Source organism: Martes martes (assembly GCF_963455335.1).
Source record: "Martes martes genome assembly, chromosome: 9".
Taxonomy (NCBI): Eukaryota; Metazoa; Chordata; class Mammalia; order Carnivora; family Mustelidae; genus Martes; species Martes martes.
Genome location: NC_137896.1, coordinates 14,039,234 through 14,054,225, shown reverse-complemented (window position 1 = coordinate 14,054,225; position 14,992 = coordinate 14,039,234). Strand labels below are relative to the sequence as shown.

Genomic DNA, 14,992 nt, shown 5'->3' with positions numbered 1-14,992 from the left:
ACAGGAAATTCATTCCCTCCTCTCCCGGTCCAGGCCTGGGAAAGCTGAGGTGGGTGGAAGGAATTCTCCCACTTCCCCTCAAGTGCCCGGCCTGGACTTGGACAGCTCGGAGATGAGCTTCTCCCGACCCAGGTGTTAAAAGTGAGCTTCAGGGGCGCCTGGGTGGCTCAGTGGGTTAAGCCGCTGCCTTCGGCTCGGGTCGTGATCTCAGGGTCCTGGGATCGAGTCCCGCATCGGGCTCTCTGCTCAGCAGGGAGCCTGCTTCCCTCTCTCTCTCTCTGCCTGCCTCTGCCTACTTGTGATCTCTCTCTGTCAAATAAATAAATAAAATCTTTAAAAAAAAAAAAAAAAAAAAAAAGTGAGCTTCACCCCTTCTTTAGAGGCCTGATTGCTTGCACTCCCTTCCCTCTCACACCCTGTAGTGGCTTGACCTGCTCTTTTAACCGAATCCTTTGATTTTGTCTCTGTCAGCTGAGCTGCATATCCCATTTCTCCTATCCCCACCGTCGCAAGGAGTTCTTGTCTCTTGTTTTCTGGTACCTTTCCCTTTAGCTCCACCTCGGGGCCTAGACCCCACTCTCATCCACTGGCAAGTTTCCTGACTCCCCCTTTCCGGGGCTCTTTAGCCACGCCTCAGCCTGCAAGGATTCTGCTTTGCGGTTCTTGGTCCCGCCTATGTTGGAGGGCTTGGCCTTTATATTCTCCGCCCCATCCTGTTTCTTGAGTCCCGCCCCCTAGGTGTGGCCACGCCCCTACCCCACCCACTTTGTTTCCCCGGCCCTAGGCCCCGCCCCCCAGGTCTCCTGCTTACTCCGAGATGTTGTAGTAGAAGTGGCCTTCCCTGCCCCGCAGGTCCGGAATGGTGATGGTCTCCAGCTCTTGTTCCAGAAAGCGCAGGCCCTCCTGCTTCACTGAAGTAGCAGCGAGACCCTTACATCCTGCGCCCACTGCCGGGGCGACCCCTCCCTCATCGGCCCTCAGCCGGCCCCGCGCCTTACCCAGCTCCAGCGCTTTGGAGGTGACGCGGATCTTGCAGCCGGGAAGCTCCGCATGAGCGCCTACCAGAAACGCTAGGAGGAGGGCCCCGAGGAGAGCCATGGCGAGCGGGCCTGGGGTGGGGTGGGGTCGCTGGAGTCATCAGGGCCGCCAAAACCCACTCCCCGTTGTCCAACCAGAAAAGGGACTGGCCGGATCCTTACCCTCGAAACAGCTCTTCAGGGAACTTGGAACCAATTATATTGCCTCCATTTGGCAGATGCGGAAACTGAGGCTCAGAGAGGCGATGCGACTCGCGCTCTGGTTCCCAGAGGATTTGGGACACGGGGGAAAGGGAGAGGACATCTTCGGTCCCCCCCGTGCACCCGCCGCGTGATGAGGTTGGACCTCCCGGGTACCAGCGCCCCCCCCTTTCCTTTAGCAGAGGGCGGGCGCGGCTTGCCTGTTACTATGGAAACGGCTGCACGCGCATTCCTGGGGGGTGTCTTGCAGTCTCCCAGGCCCCGCGCCGGGGGAAGTAGAGGGGGCTGCCGGCCCGACCTCGGGCTCACCGGTCTCCCGGCTCCGCCGGGTCCTAAATCCCTGCCATCGGGATTCGGCCCGGTACCCCCCCCAACCCCCATATCAGCGCCCGCCTTCATGGGATCTCTTCCCCACCCGGGTTCAGTAGACCATGCAGCTCAGCGAGGGGCTGGGGATGGATGGGGACGCGCCCCAACTCACTGCGGCGGAGCTGGGGGGGTCGGTGCGGTCACGTGGGGCGGCGGGCTGCGCAGGGGATCCGGGCGGCGGGGTCTGGCGGGCAGTGCTGTTCCAGCCGCCTTTATAATGCCGGGCCTCTCCGACCCCCCTCCTCGCTCCCGCTCTCCCCTCCTCCCTCAGGGGCTGGGAGGGGACGGGGCGGAACGCTGGCAGCAGCGAGGGTGGAGAGGGCTGTACAGAGCCCCGTGACAGGCCGGGCCGCTGTCAAGACAAGTGGGGGACCCAAGCCGGGAAGGAGGGAGGGAAGTGCAGGAATTGGCCCGCCCAATCCCAACAGTCCTTGCTTCTCTGGGACTTTGGTTTAAATTCCAAATGCCCATGTCTTCTTGTATGATCCTGAGAAGTCACTTCACTTGGGTCACTGTGCCTCAGTCTCCTCATCCAGCAAAATGTGAGGGATACTTGGGACCACCCACAAAATCAATTTTCTTCCTTTCCACTTACAATCATCAAGACCTCTTCTTGCAAGGCTTCACCAGGGGACCCCCCCACACACACACCCACCACCAAATGTCTCTATGTCACTATGTAGGGACTTAACAGGCCCCGGAGCCTTCTCCCACCAGACCCCAAGCAAGTGCTGCCTGCCCAGGAGGACGGGCGCAGACTGCTGGAGTCACCCCAGAGGCAGGCAGGGTTGGTGTTTCCCAGGGACTGTGGATTTTGTGTGTGTGAACCTTTGAAGCTAGGTTCTCCGCACAGTATCTCCATCTACTGCCTGCGGTGTGTCCCCAGTTCCTGGGACTGGCACAGAGTAGGTGCTGGCTAACCCTAACCTTTGTTTGTTGTGAAATGGATGAAAGAGGAAAGGGAAAGCGATAAAGGTGAGTGTCCACTGAACACGTATATAGCACTAAGCACTCACCCAGGTAGGAATGCCAACATGTCCTGATTTGCTCAGGACCTTCCTAGCTTTGAAATTGAATGTCTCCCTTCCGGGGAACCCCCTCAGTCCAGGCAAACAAGGATGGTTAGTCATCCTAGATCTAGAGGAACTTATTTAATCTTAACCTATGAGTTTGGCACTAGTATGGACCCACCCTAACAGGAAACCAGAGGTAAAGACCACTGGACAGCTACTACCGGAACACCCGCGAACTGTGAAAGGGTGGGAGGTGGTGTTTCTAGCCCAGGAGCTAGTGCTTAGACTCCTTGAGTCTGACAGACCAGGATTCAAATTCTTGGAATTCGTCCAATTCTTGGACCCCTACTGAAGCAGCTCTGAGACTTAGCTTCCTCTTCCTAAAACAGAAACAAGGTCGTTGCAAGAATAAATGTGCCTCCTGGCTGTGCTGAGCACAGTACATGGGACACCATTAGTGCCAAATAAATACTGGTTATTCAAATTAGAGGCACGCCCCACAAGCACGCGAGACAGAAAGGGTGTAGGAGAGGAAGGAAGAGCGAGCTAAGGATATCCAGAGGAGGAAGTGCCTTAATGCCTTTGAACTCTAGTAGCCCTCACTCTTCCTGGAGCCTGGCTCAAGCAGAAAACCTGGCAGATGTTAGTTTTCTTTCTTCTCACTTTCGTTTTTTTTTTTTTTTTTTAGATTTTATTTATTTATTTGACAGAGAGAGAGCACAAGCAGGGGGAGCAGCAGGCAGAGGGAGAGGGAGAAGCAGGCTCCCTGCTGACTAGGGAGCCCAATGTGGGGCTCATGGGGTTCCATTCCAGGACCCTGGGATCATGACCTGAGCCAAAGGCAGATGCTCAACCGACTGAGCCACCCAGGCACCCCTCTTCTCATTTTCCTAACCGAAATGCAAGCTCCACCTTTGTATCACTGGGATCTCCTGCAGGAGATTCTTGTTTCCCGCGTGTCACTGTCCCCGCGGCCTTAAATAGAGCTTTAAACGGAGCTGTGTGATCTTGGGCCAGTGGTTTAACCTCTTTGGGCCTGTTTCCACATCTGGACTGCTTGTAGGGATTAAGAGTTAATGCTTTTTTTTTTTTTTTTTAAGAGTTAATGCATTTAAAGGACTTGATGAGCACCTGGCATTTAGTAAGGGCTCAGAAAATGTCAGCTACAATCATCAGCGTCCTTTGTTAGCATCTAGGGCTTTCCATGACGCTCAGAATAAACTGCAGCCTCTGTGCCCTGACTTCCAGGCATGCTATACGCGTGCCCCTGTCTCGTCACCCACCCTCTGTCATCCCCCTTTATTCTGCTCTGGCCACACTGCCTTTGCACTTGCTGTTCCCTCTGCTTGGAACGCCTTTCCACCTGATCTTCCCACAGCTCGCTCCTTGTCATGCTGGTCTCAGCTTCAGCGGCATTTCCTCAGAGAGGACTTCCTGCCTACCTCGCCATCACTCTCAGTCGCATCAGCCTGGCTTATTTGCTTTATACATCTTGTGACCAGTTAATATCGGTCTACCAAAGTATTGGTGAATGGAGACATGGTCTGTGTACGTGAGAGCTGGGATCTGGTTCCCCACTTATTCCCAGTGCCTAGAACCGTGCCTGCACAGAGGAGGTCCCCCCTATTTGCTGAGTGACTAAACTGGTTTAGAGCCCTCAGGTGTGTCTGGGGGACAGGTGACATCTATAGCACCCCAGATTCTTAAGGGACTCCTGTCCCATGTTTGTCTCAGCCCGACTGACCCTAAACACAGCCCTGGGCTCGGGGACAAGATGGACTCACTGGCCTTGAATCCAGGGACTTGCCCTAGTAGCCCGACTCTCCGTCCCTTGGGTTTCCCCTTCCTCCTGAAGTATGTGCCCCCAGCCCTCACACTTCAGTGACACTGGCAGTTGGGCAGCCCAGGGGGGTCTTTGGCAACCTCCCTGAGTCCTCAACACTTGACCTGAGGGATGATGAGATCAGAAGCCCCAAATCCCTTCCACTTTCACTCCCAGCTTTGAAGAGGGAAGCAGGGACTTCCGAGCCCTCAAACGGACAGGACAGAAATCCTTTTCTAGCCCCTGTTGTGCACCCAGCACAGCGATATTGTTAAACCACGAGGAGAGCAAAGCATTATTTAATTAGCTTTGGAACCACACAGACCTGGTTCAAATCCGGCTCCTGTCATTTTCTAGAGCAGAGGTCGGAGAGCTGTTCCTGTTAAAAGTCAGATAAGATAGTACATATTTTAGGCTGTGCTGGCTCTGTGGTCTCTGGTCAGCTGTTCAAACTCCTCCACGGCAGCAAATAATCCGATTGCTTGCTGGATTCGCGCCCATGGGCTGTAGTTTGCCAACCCCTGTTCTAGAGTAAATTAAAAAGTAAATCTCGGGGTGCCTGGGTGGCTCAGTGGGTTAAGCCTCTGCCTTCAGTTCAGGTCATGATCTCAGGGTCCTGGGATCGAGCCCCATATCGGGCTCTCTGCTCAGCGGGGAGCCTGCATCCCCGCCCCCACCCCGCCCGCCCACCTGCTTGTGATCTCTCTGTCAAATAAATAAATAAAAACTTTGGAAAAAAAAAAGTAAATCTCTTTAAGAGCCTCAGTTTCCACATCTGTAAGATGGGGATGATCTAGTACCTGCCTACCTCTCTGGGTGGTGGTGAGATTTTAAATAAAGTATGTAACATGCTGGGGCGCCTGGGTGGCTCTGTAGGTTAACCCGCCGCCTCTTGATTTTGGCTCAGGTCATGATCTCGGGAACCTGGGATGGAGCCCCACGTCTGGCTCTGCGCTCAGTGGGGAGTCTACTTTAGGATTCTCTTCCTCTCCCTCTGCCCATTCCCCCCCCCAACTCACTCTCTCTAAAATAAATAAGTAAATCTTTTTTTTAAAGATTTTATTTATTATTTATTTGACAGACAGAGATCACAAGTAGGCAGAGAGGCAGGCAGAGAGAGAGAGGGGGAAGCAGGCTCCCCGCGGAGCAGAGAGCCCGATGCGGGGCTCGATCCCAGGACCCTGGGATCATGACCTGAGCCGAAGGCAGAGGCTTTAACCCACTGAGCCACCCAGGTGACCCAGTAAGTCTTTTCTTTCTTTCTTTTTTTTTTTTTAAGTATATGGGGCCCCCGGGTGGCTCAGTCGGTTAAACATTTGACTTTGGCTCAGGTCACAATCTCAGGGTCCTGGGATAGAGTTCCATGACATGCTCCCCACTGGTCCAGGAGGTTTGCTTGACCCTCTGCCCCACCCTGGTTCTTGTGCACATGCTCTCTCTCTCAGAACAAACAAACAAACAAACTTACCAAATAAAAGTATATAAAATGCTAAGCCTAGTACTTGGCACACTAAAGGGCTCAGTAAATGTCTCTGGTCTTTAGTATTAACCGAACCAAAAGTGCTAGTATTAACAAACAAAAAGTGCTTTCCAGATATCAACTCACTTAAAACTCATAACGTCCTATAAGACAGGTTATCATCAACCCATTTTACAGATGAGGAAGTGTAGAGACCCAGAGAGGTTAAGGAACTAGCTCGAGTCAGTCTGGCTCCAGAGCCCCTGCTCTTAACCACTCCGCTCACTTGTGTCTCTTCTTAAATGACCCCTTTTAATCCTCACAGCAATTTCTCGAAATAGCTATCATTGCCCCTGTTTTGTAGACTGGCAGACTGAGGTACAAAGGGAGGAACTAAATGGTCCAAGTAAGTAGACCACAGGACACCAACTGGATTCCTGCCCAAGATGTCAACATGCCTAGCCTGGCTTCCCCTTCCCTCTCCCCACCTCCAGCTGTGTTTTCTTTGGATCCTTGCATGGCTTGGAGAAGCTGCGTCAGACCATCTCCCCTCCTGACCATTCTCCCGCCCCCGAGGCACATCCAAGCTACCCCTCAGGAAGTGAACCCCCTTCTTTTCCCTGCAGCTCGTGGACGGGCCTGGGTTGGTCCCCCTGGGTGTGCCTGGGAACGAGTGACAGGGGGCAGAGTTGGAATGAGGGAAGAGCTCTGTGTGGGGGGCAGATGTCAGCCCAGGAGACTCTGATTACATCTCCCCAAACAGGCGGAATGACACGTGGCGGGGGCCAGACATTTACCAAATGGAGATACAAGAAACACAGGACTGGGGCTGTCTGAGTGCACCCAGCGCAGAGCTGCTACTGCCCTTCTGTGGCTGCTAAGCTTGGACACTTGGCCTTTGGGTTTCTCCTTTTCTTTCCCACTTTTCTCCTTGAAGACCAGCTTCTTTTTCTGCGGATGGAGCCGGCCACCTGGCCCCCAAAAGATCTACCAAGTTTCAAAGTCAAGGACTCCAACGCTTCTCATGGAGCATTGCTACCCCGCTCCAGGGTCCTGTGCACCCCTGTCCCTTGTACCTCTCCAGCTACTGGGCCTCGAGCAGCTCACTCACCCTCTGACTTCTCTCTTCTTCACGTTCACCCTCCCCGCCTGCTTCCATGCTTCTTGTAGCCTCTGGCTGACTCTGCCTCACGTGGGCCTCTTTCTTGATGGTTCTCTAAACTTCCTGTCCCTGCTTTTGTTAGCACTCAGCATGGGCTTCCCAGCCTCACTGCTTTGAGGAAGGTGTGGAAGATCTGTCCACTGCTGCCTAGATGTCTGGAGTTCATAAGCCAGAAATAGAAATTTCCAGTAACTGAAGGGAGGGGGCTGCAAGCGGTAGTGACTTTTCCTTCTGATGAGGACAATGGGTCACCATGTTCAGCCTGTGCTTTTGTCTTCGCAGGCCTTTCCAAAGGGTACAAGAAGCACCCAACACATTCCAGCATCCTGACTTTGTCTGGGCTCCTCTGCTGCCACCGTCTCTGAGGGCCCAACATACACAGAGCCGGGAGTCAGGAGGACATCACAGCCCTCCGGCCTCCCTCCCTATTGCCACTCAGCTAGTGCTGTATTTCAGCACTGTCCCCACTGTGGTACCAAATTCTGCTGCTCTCCCAGGTTTCTCATCTCCGATCACAGGCCCCTCCTCACCCAGATGCTTGAAGCTCACGCAGAAGCCGGGGAGTTATCCTTGAGTCTCTTACTTCCTGAAACCTCATGTCAGCAGATCCTGGTGTCCTGAACTCCAAAAGGTCCTCCCCCTCCCCATCCCTAAGCACACTTCTCCATTTGCACCAGTCCGGGCCATTTTCTTCTTTTACCTTGACAAGTAGTATCATCTCCCTGCATCACTATTGCCCCTAAAGATCTAGTCTTCTTGCACCAACCACAGTGATGTTGAAAAAGTAGAAACGGTAGTATTTTCCTACCCTGTTCAAAACCCTCATTCAGGGGCACCTGGGTGGCTCAGTGGGTTGAGCCTCTGCCTTCAGCTCAGGTTATGGTCTCGGGGTCCTGGGATCGAGCCCCACATTGGGCTCTCTGCTCAGCGGGGAGCCTGCTTTCCCCTCTCTCTCTGCCTGCCTCTCTGCCTACTTGTGAGCTCTCTCTCTGTGTCAAATAAATAAATAAAATATTTTAAAAGAAACAAAAACAAAGCAAAGCCCTCATTCACTCCCCATCACAAACAAAATAAGACCTGGACTCTGGCTACGAGCCCAGAAGCACTCCAGGCTGCCAGCTCCTTCCTACCATCCTCTCCAACCATCTTCCATCAACGCCTGGATACCAGCTCACTCAGCCTCAAGCTTGCCCTTGACCCCTCCCTTTACCCGCTGCACCTTTGCAGACAGACTTTGCATGGTTATCTTCCTTCATCCACTCGAGTCTCTCCTCAAGTGTCACCTGCCCTGGGAGGACCCCTCCCCATCACTTCCTTTTGTTCTGCTTCATTCTTTATTCGATATTTCTCCCAGCAGACTGTAAGCCCCAGGGAAGCAGGAACCTGATACTCACGGCTGTTTCCCCAGGCCCCAGCACAGGGTCTGGTACACAGAGCGGGTTGTTATTACCAACAGACCCTTCAATGGGAGATCTTATCATGGACTCAGCAGTACTGCCTTAACTGCCCCCTGAGCCTCTAAGCTCCCTGTGCTTCCTGCTGGCACCACCCCTCTCCTTACATCTTTCTGGGGTTTTCTGGAGCTGGCCTGCAGCCAGGAATGCCATACTCTGCTAATCTCTTCAGAGGCCTGAACAATCCCTAAAGTAACAGCTGGGGATGGGGGTGTGGGGGGTGGGCATTGCTCCCTCAGTTTCTCAGCTGACTCTGCAGAAATCAGGACTCCCTGACCGAAGCCACTCCCAGGCCCCTTGTCCTCACCTTCCAATGGGCTGGGCTGCCCTGGGACTTCATGTGCCTTCTTGGCAGGCAGCTTGCCTCCCACCCTCAACCTCCTATGTTTCCTGGTGTGGGAAAGGCTGCTGGCCAGCCTGAGGTCCCTCTCAGTGCCCCACAGGTCAGAACTTCTTGCCTGAAGTTAGATCACCGGTTTTCAACCTTCCCACTCATTAGCAGCTTTTATTTATTTATGTATTTATTTAAGATTTTATTTATTTATTTGACAGACAGATCACAAGTAGGCAGAGAGGCAGGCAGAGAGAGAGAGGAAGAGAAGCAGGCCTCCTGCTGAGCAGAGAGCCCGATGCGGGGCTCGATCCCAGGACCCTGGGATCATGACCTGAGCCGAAAGCAGAGGCTTTAACCCACTGAGCCACCCAGCCGCCCCTATTTACTTTTTTTTTTAAGGATTTTATTTATTTATTTGACAGACAGAGATCACAAGTAAGCAGAGAGGCAGGCAGAGAGAGAAGGGGAAGCATGTTCCCTGGAATCATGACCTGAGCTGAAGGCAGAGGCTTTAAGTCACTGAGCCAGCCAGGCGCCCCCACATTAGCAGCTTTTAAAATAGGGAGGGTTTTGCTTTGTTTTGTTTTGTTTTGTTTTGAATGCCTATGGCCGGCCCCAAACCCTGAGACTCTGATTTTTTCTTTCCTTCTTTTTTTTTTTTTTTTTAGAGAACTTTTTTTTTAAAAGACTTTATTTATTTATTTGACAGAGAGAGAGAGATCACAAGTAGGCAGAGAGGCAGGCAGAGAGAGAGGGGAAAGCAGGCTTTCCGCTGAGCAGGGAGCCCGATGCGGGGCTCGATCCCAGAATCCAGAGATCATGACCTGAGCAGAAGGCAGAGGCTTTAACCCACTGAGCCACCCAGGGACCCCTTCTTTTTTTTTTTTTTTTAAGTAGGCTCCACACCCAGAATGGAACCCAATGCCGGGCTTGAACTCACAACCCTGAGATCAAGACCTGAGCTGAGATCAAGTGTTGGACAGACTGAGCCAGAGAGGTGCCCCTCTGATTTTTTTTTTTTTTTAAAGTAGACTCCACGCCCAATGTGGGGCCCAAGTCAGGACCCTGAGATCCAGAGTCACACACTCTATGGTCTGAACCTGCCAGGCGCCCCCGCAGAACTCTGATTTAGTTGGTTTGGGCTGAAGCCCAGGCATCAGTGGGTGTTTTATTTTTAAAAGTTCCTCAACAGGATATAATAAAAAAGACTGATAGTAACAAGCATCGGCAAGGACGTGGAGAGATGAGAACCTTCACATGCTGCTGCTAGGGACGTAACATAGTGAAGGGCTTTGCCAGTTTCTTAAAAAGTTAAGCACACATTTAACTACATACAAAGAAATTCCGCTTCTGGGCGTCTACTCCACAAACAGGAAAAGAAACGCTCACACCAACACTTGCACACGGATGTTCATGGCAGCACCATTCCTAACAGCCAAAAAGTGGAGAACAACCCAAAGGTCCAGCACCCCGTAAACAGATTAAACAGAACATGCCGTATCAGTGCGGCGGGGGGACCATTCAGCAGGAAAAAACAATGAACTACCGATCGGTGCAGAGACACGGCTAGTCTCAAATACAGGACGTGAAGTGAAGTGACCGAGGCAAACACTGTGTTCTGTATGGTTCCGTTATGAGAAAGGTCCAGGAAAGGCAACTCTATACAGATAGAAAGCAGAGTAGTGGTTACCTGGGTCTGGGGCGTGGGAAGACGGGGTGACGGCAAACAGTCACGAGAGCTCTTTTCTGGGGGGATGGAAATGTTCTGAGTTGGGATAGCTGCACAGTGCTGTACACTTGCTCAAAATCATTGAATGGTACATTTGAAACAGGTGACTCTCGCGACATACATAAATTATTCAAGTGTTTTTTATTATTAAAGTTTTTCCCACCAGGGTTGAGATCTCTGGGTCAGAAGCCAAGCGTCCTAGGAACCCAGTTGGTGTCCTCCCTCTTCCCCCTCTCTGGTCAAAGTTTTCTGTGATTTCAGATGCTCATGAAGCTGCCAGCTGTCACCCTGGCTTTCTTTTTTTGGAGAAGTCTGGGATTTCATTCTGCAGACTCAGCTCATAGGAGGGTAAACATCCTGGTTCATGGCTGCTCTGCCCAAAGTAGTAAGAACTGGCATCAGAAGGAATGGGTGAGAGGGTGAAGGCGCCCCCGCCCCCATCCTGAGATGATCCAGACGCCACCTGGACATGCCAGGTGCTCACCCAGAACAGGGACTGAATTTGGGACTCAGGACCCTGACCCGACCTGCACCTTCCCTGTTGCCTGGCAGTGTGCTCGGGCTCACGAGTTCCCCCAACATGCCATCCCTTTCCACCCCTCCAGGCCTTGGGACGGGCTGTATCCTTGCCCACCTGGAAAGTCCTATCCTTCCAGCAAGAGTCAGCTCATTCCCTCTTTTCTGAAGCCTTCTCTTTTGCAGGGCCCACCCCCCTGGTCAGCCCAGCAGAACCCTTATCTCCCTGTAGCAGAGGGTTTATTCCTGTTCTGTGTCTGCCTCCCCGCCTCCTCTGTGAGCAGCCCGAGGACAGTCTGTCTTATTTATCTTTGGTTCTCAAGGTTCTGGGGTGGGCCCCACCTCATACCGGGCCCAGCTGGAGGAAGAAATGAGGGGAGCCGGACACCACATCAGACACTTAAAGGACCAGGAAGGCTAGAGGAAACGCCCCACTCCCCTCGTCTATTCTTGGCCTAAATGGCTTCTCTCATCTGGCCCCAGAATGGCCAGAGAGCCACTCCCAGTGGAAACCACAGTTTCGGGTGGAAGACTTTCTTCTGCAGCTTCCCTAGGGCCAGGCCCACTGACCTTGGAAACTGCTTCAGTGTTATTTAAATGGCAGAGCAGAGTCTATGGGCAGCTCTGGCTGGACCTGGGTGGGGGCAGCCTGAATCAGGATCACGCTGGAGCCTCCCTTCCCGGACCACCAGGACCTCAGGGGTTGGGATGTGTGGTTTCCTCTCAACAGCTTCCTACCGTAGAGGCAAAGAACGAGGGGGTGAAGGTATGTGGCAGCTTGAGCCTGGATGTTTATGTTTCTGCTTTAATATGGAGTCTAGGCTGAGGTCCTTAGAGGCTCTGCCAGCAGGCTCCCAGCCAGGACTGGCTAAAGCTGGAGGAGCCCTGCTTATCTCAACCACCTCTCGCAACTCACTAGGCTTCTTCAGAAAAGTTGATGGAGTGCTTGAAAGCCCCAGGATCTTTGCTTGACCTGCTCATCCCTATCTTGGAAGTAGCGGACTCCAGGCTGCTGGCAAGGACTCTGCCACGGCAGGCAACTTCTGCTTTTCTTGGCATCTCAAAGGCACTGCCTTGGTGTCCCCACCACAGAAACCAGAGCCTGGAATAGAAACGGGGATACCTGGAAAAAATCACCCAGGCTTCAACCCAGTGTGGTCTGTCCATGGTCAACAAATATTTACAGAGGGTTAGGCACAGCACTGGGTATGGGTGCTACAGATGTGAACAAGTCCCAGCCCCACCCTTAAGCAGTCCACTGAGCACAGGCTGCTGTAGGAATACAGAAGAGGGGGACTGACCTAGCCTGGTTCAGTGAAGGCTTCCTGGAGGAGGTGACATCTAAAGTAAGACTTGAAGAGGGCACCAGGGTGGTTCAGTCGGTTAGGCATCTGACTCTTGGTTTTGGCTCAGGTCATGATCTCAGGGTTGTGAGACCGAGCCCCTCATCGAGCTCCATGCTTAGCAGGGAGCCTGCTTGAGATACTCCTTTACCTTCTACCCCTACCTCCCTTCTCTCATATAAAAAATAAATAAAATTTAATTTTTTTAAAAAAGATTTTATTTATTTATTTGACAGATAGAGGTCTCAAGTAGGCAGAGAGGCAGGCCGGTGGTGGGGGGAGCAGGCTCCCCGCTTAGCAGAGAGCCCGATGTGGGACTCGATCCCAGGACCCTGGGATCACGACCTGAGCCGAAGGCAGTGGCCTAACCCACTGAGCCACCCAGGCGCCCAAAAATAAATAAAATTTTAAAGTAAGACTTGAAGGCTGAATGAGTCCAATTGGGGAGAAATAGTGAGAGCAAACAACATATACAAAGGCCCAAGCTCAAAGAGAACCTGGCACCTTTGGGGAAATTGCACGTAGTTCGTGAAGGCTGGGGCCTGATGAAGGAGAGGTCATTTGAAGGTCTGGATCATGAATAACATGAATGTATGTAAAGTGTTCGACACAGTCCATACTCAACGCTCTGCCATGGTAGCTCCCCTTATAATTACGACCTTGTAAACCCCTGCAGTCAGTGGGGAGATATTCAAGGGGTTTAAGCCCAGGGTGACTTGAACAGACTTTCTATATGACCAGATTTAAAGAGATCTCTGTGACTGGAGGGGGCGGACTAGGACTAGGAGAGAAGCAAGGGTGGAGGACAGGAAGAGCAGTTTGGAGAATGGTCTTAGTATTCACTCATTCATTCAAATATTTACATACTTAATGGCTTAGTTCACTTATTTAAATATAATAATTTTGTTGTTATTATTATCTATAATAATTCAGAAAGAAGGTATGAGGTGGGGGGCTTCAAATATCTCCCAACAGTAGAGTAGATAAATATCCATTGGAAGACAGAATGAACTATAGCTACGTGCAACAACATAAATGGGTTTTCCAAGTCCAATGTCGAGCAAAAGAAGGCCAACACAACAAAGGACTGTAGAATTCCATCTGTATACAGTTCAAGTAACAGGCAAAATGAAACTGTAGTGTTTAGGGATACACGCTTCCATGGTAAAACTACACAAGCAAAGAAGTGATTACCACAAAATTAGTGGCGATTCGTGCACCCGAATGTTTATAGCAGCAACGTCCACAAGAGCAAAACTATGGAAAGAACCTAGATGTCCATCAAGAGATGAATGGATAAAGAAGATGTGGTGTATATATACGATGGAATACTATGCAGCCATCAAAAGAAATGAAATCTTGCCGTTTCTGACGACATGGATGGAACTAGAGGGTATTATGTATTATTCTGAGGGAAATAAGTCAAACAGAGAAAGACAATTATCATATGATCTCCCTGATATGAGAAAGTTGAGAGGCAACGTGGGGGGCTTGGGGGGTATGAAAAGAATAAATGAAACAAGATGGGATCAGGAGGGAGACAAACCATAAGAGACTCTTAATCTCACAAAACAAACTGAGGGTTGCTGGGGGTGGGGGGTTATGGACATTGGGGAGGGTATGTGATATGGTGAGTGCTGTGAAGTGTGTAAACCTGGCGACTCACAGACCTGTACCTCTGGGGCTAATAATACATTATATGTTAATCAAAAAATTTTTTAAAATAAAATAAAAAATAAAGGAAAATACATCAAATTAAAAAAAAAAAGAAAGAAAGAAAGAAACTAGCGGTGATTACACTGTGCTTGATGATACTTTGACCTGAGTAATGTTCACATGGGTCTCTGCTCTGTGACAGATCAAGGTTTACATTTCCGTTTTGTGCACTTTCCTGTGTGTGTGCTATTCTCTTTTCTTTTTTAATATTTTATTTATTTGACACAGAGAGAGAGAGTAGAAGCAGGGGGAGCAGCAAGCAGAGAGAGAGAGGGAGAAGCAGGCTCTCCGCTGAGCAGGGAAGCTGATCCCGGCGCCATGGAAGGACCCTGGGATCATGACCTGAGCCGAAGGCGGACGGTTAACCCGCTGAGCTTTCCGAGTGAACTGGTGCCCTGTAAAGGAGGCTTGGCTTCACCTACTGGGCCTATACGGGGCCGGTTTGTTTTTGGAGGGCTCAGACCTACTCGGAGCAATCCTCATAACCCCGTGAGGAGATAGCACCTAACGTTTTTAAAGGCCAGGTACCACACGTGCTGGGTACTTCACAGGCCCAGTTAATTCTCACCAAACCTTTACAAGGCAGGCGGACTTACCTTCCATTAGAGGAAACCAAAGCTCAAAGAGGTCGAACAGCTCCCTCAAGGCCACACATCTAGGATGGAGAAGCAGGGCTCTAAACTTAGCAGGATTGATGAATTCCCTACTTCCTACTGCTGCCTCCCGTTTTGGTGGCACTCCCCCAACCCCACCCGGCTGCACGGGGCTAGGCACCGCGGACCGCAGAGGCTACTGCCCAGCTGCGGTACCAGCAGCTTCCGGCTCCGCCTGGGAAGC

General features: G+C 51.5%; 1 protein-coding gene across 3 annotated transcripts in view; it reads right to left on the bottom strand.

Moving 5' to 3' along the window:
* PLTP (phospholipid transfer protein) overlaps positions 1–14,992 on the bottom strand; it is a 23,219-nt gene extending 8,227 nt beyond the window's left edge. The window contains exons 1-4 of one of the 3 annotated variants that reach the window (XM_080814273.1): positions 14,752–14,992; positions 4,768–4,821; positions 999–1,109; positions 812–911 (exon numbers count right to left, since the gene is read on the bottom strand). In XM_080814273.1, coding sequence (XP_080670399.1) covers positions 812–911; positions 999–1,109; positions 4,768–4,792 — 236 coding nt within the window. In that variant the 5' untranslated portion in view covers positions 4,793–4,821; positions 14,752–14,992. Of the gene's footprint in view, positions 1–811; positions 912–998; positions 1,110–1,199; positions 1,297–1,719; positions 1,965–4,767; positions 4,822–14,751 lie in introns of those variants that run through there. The other 2 variants (XM_080814275.1, XM_080814274.1) reach the window with 2 other exon arrangements.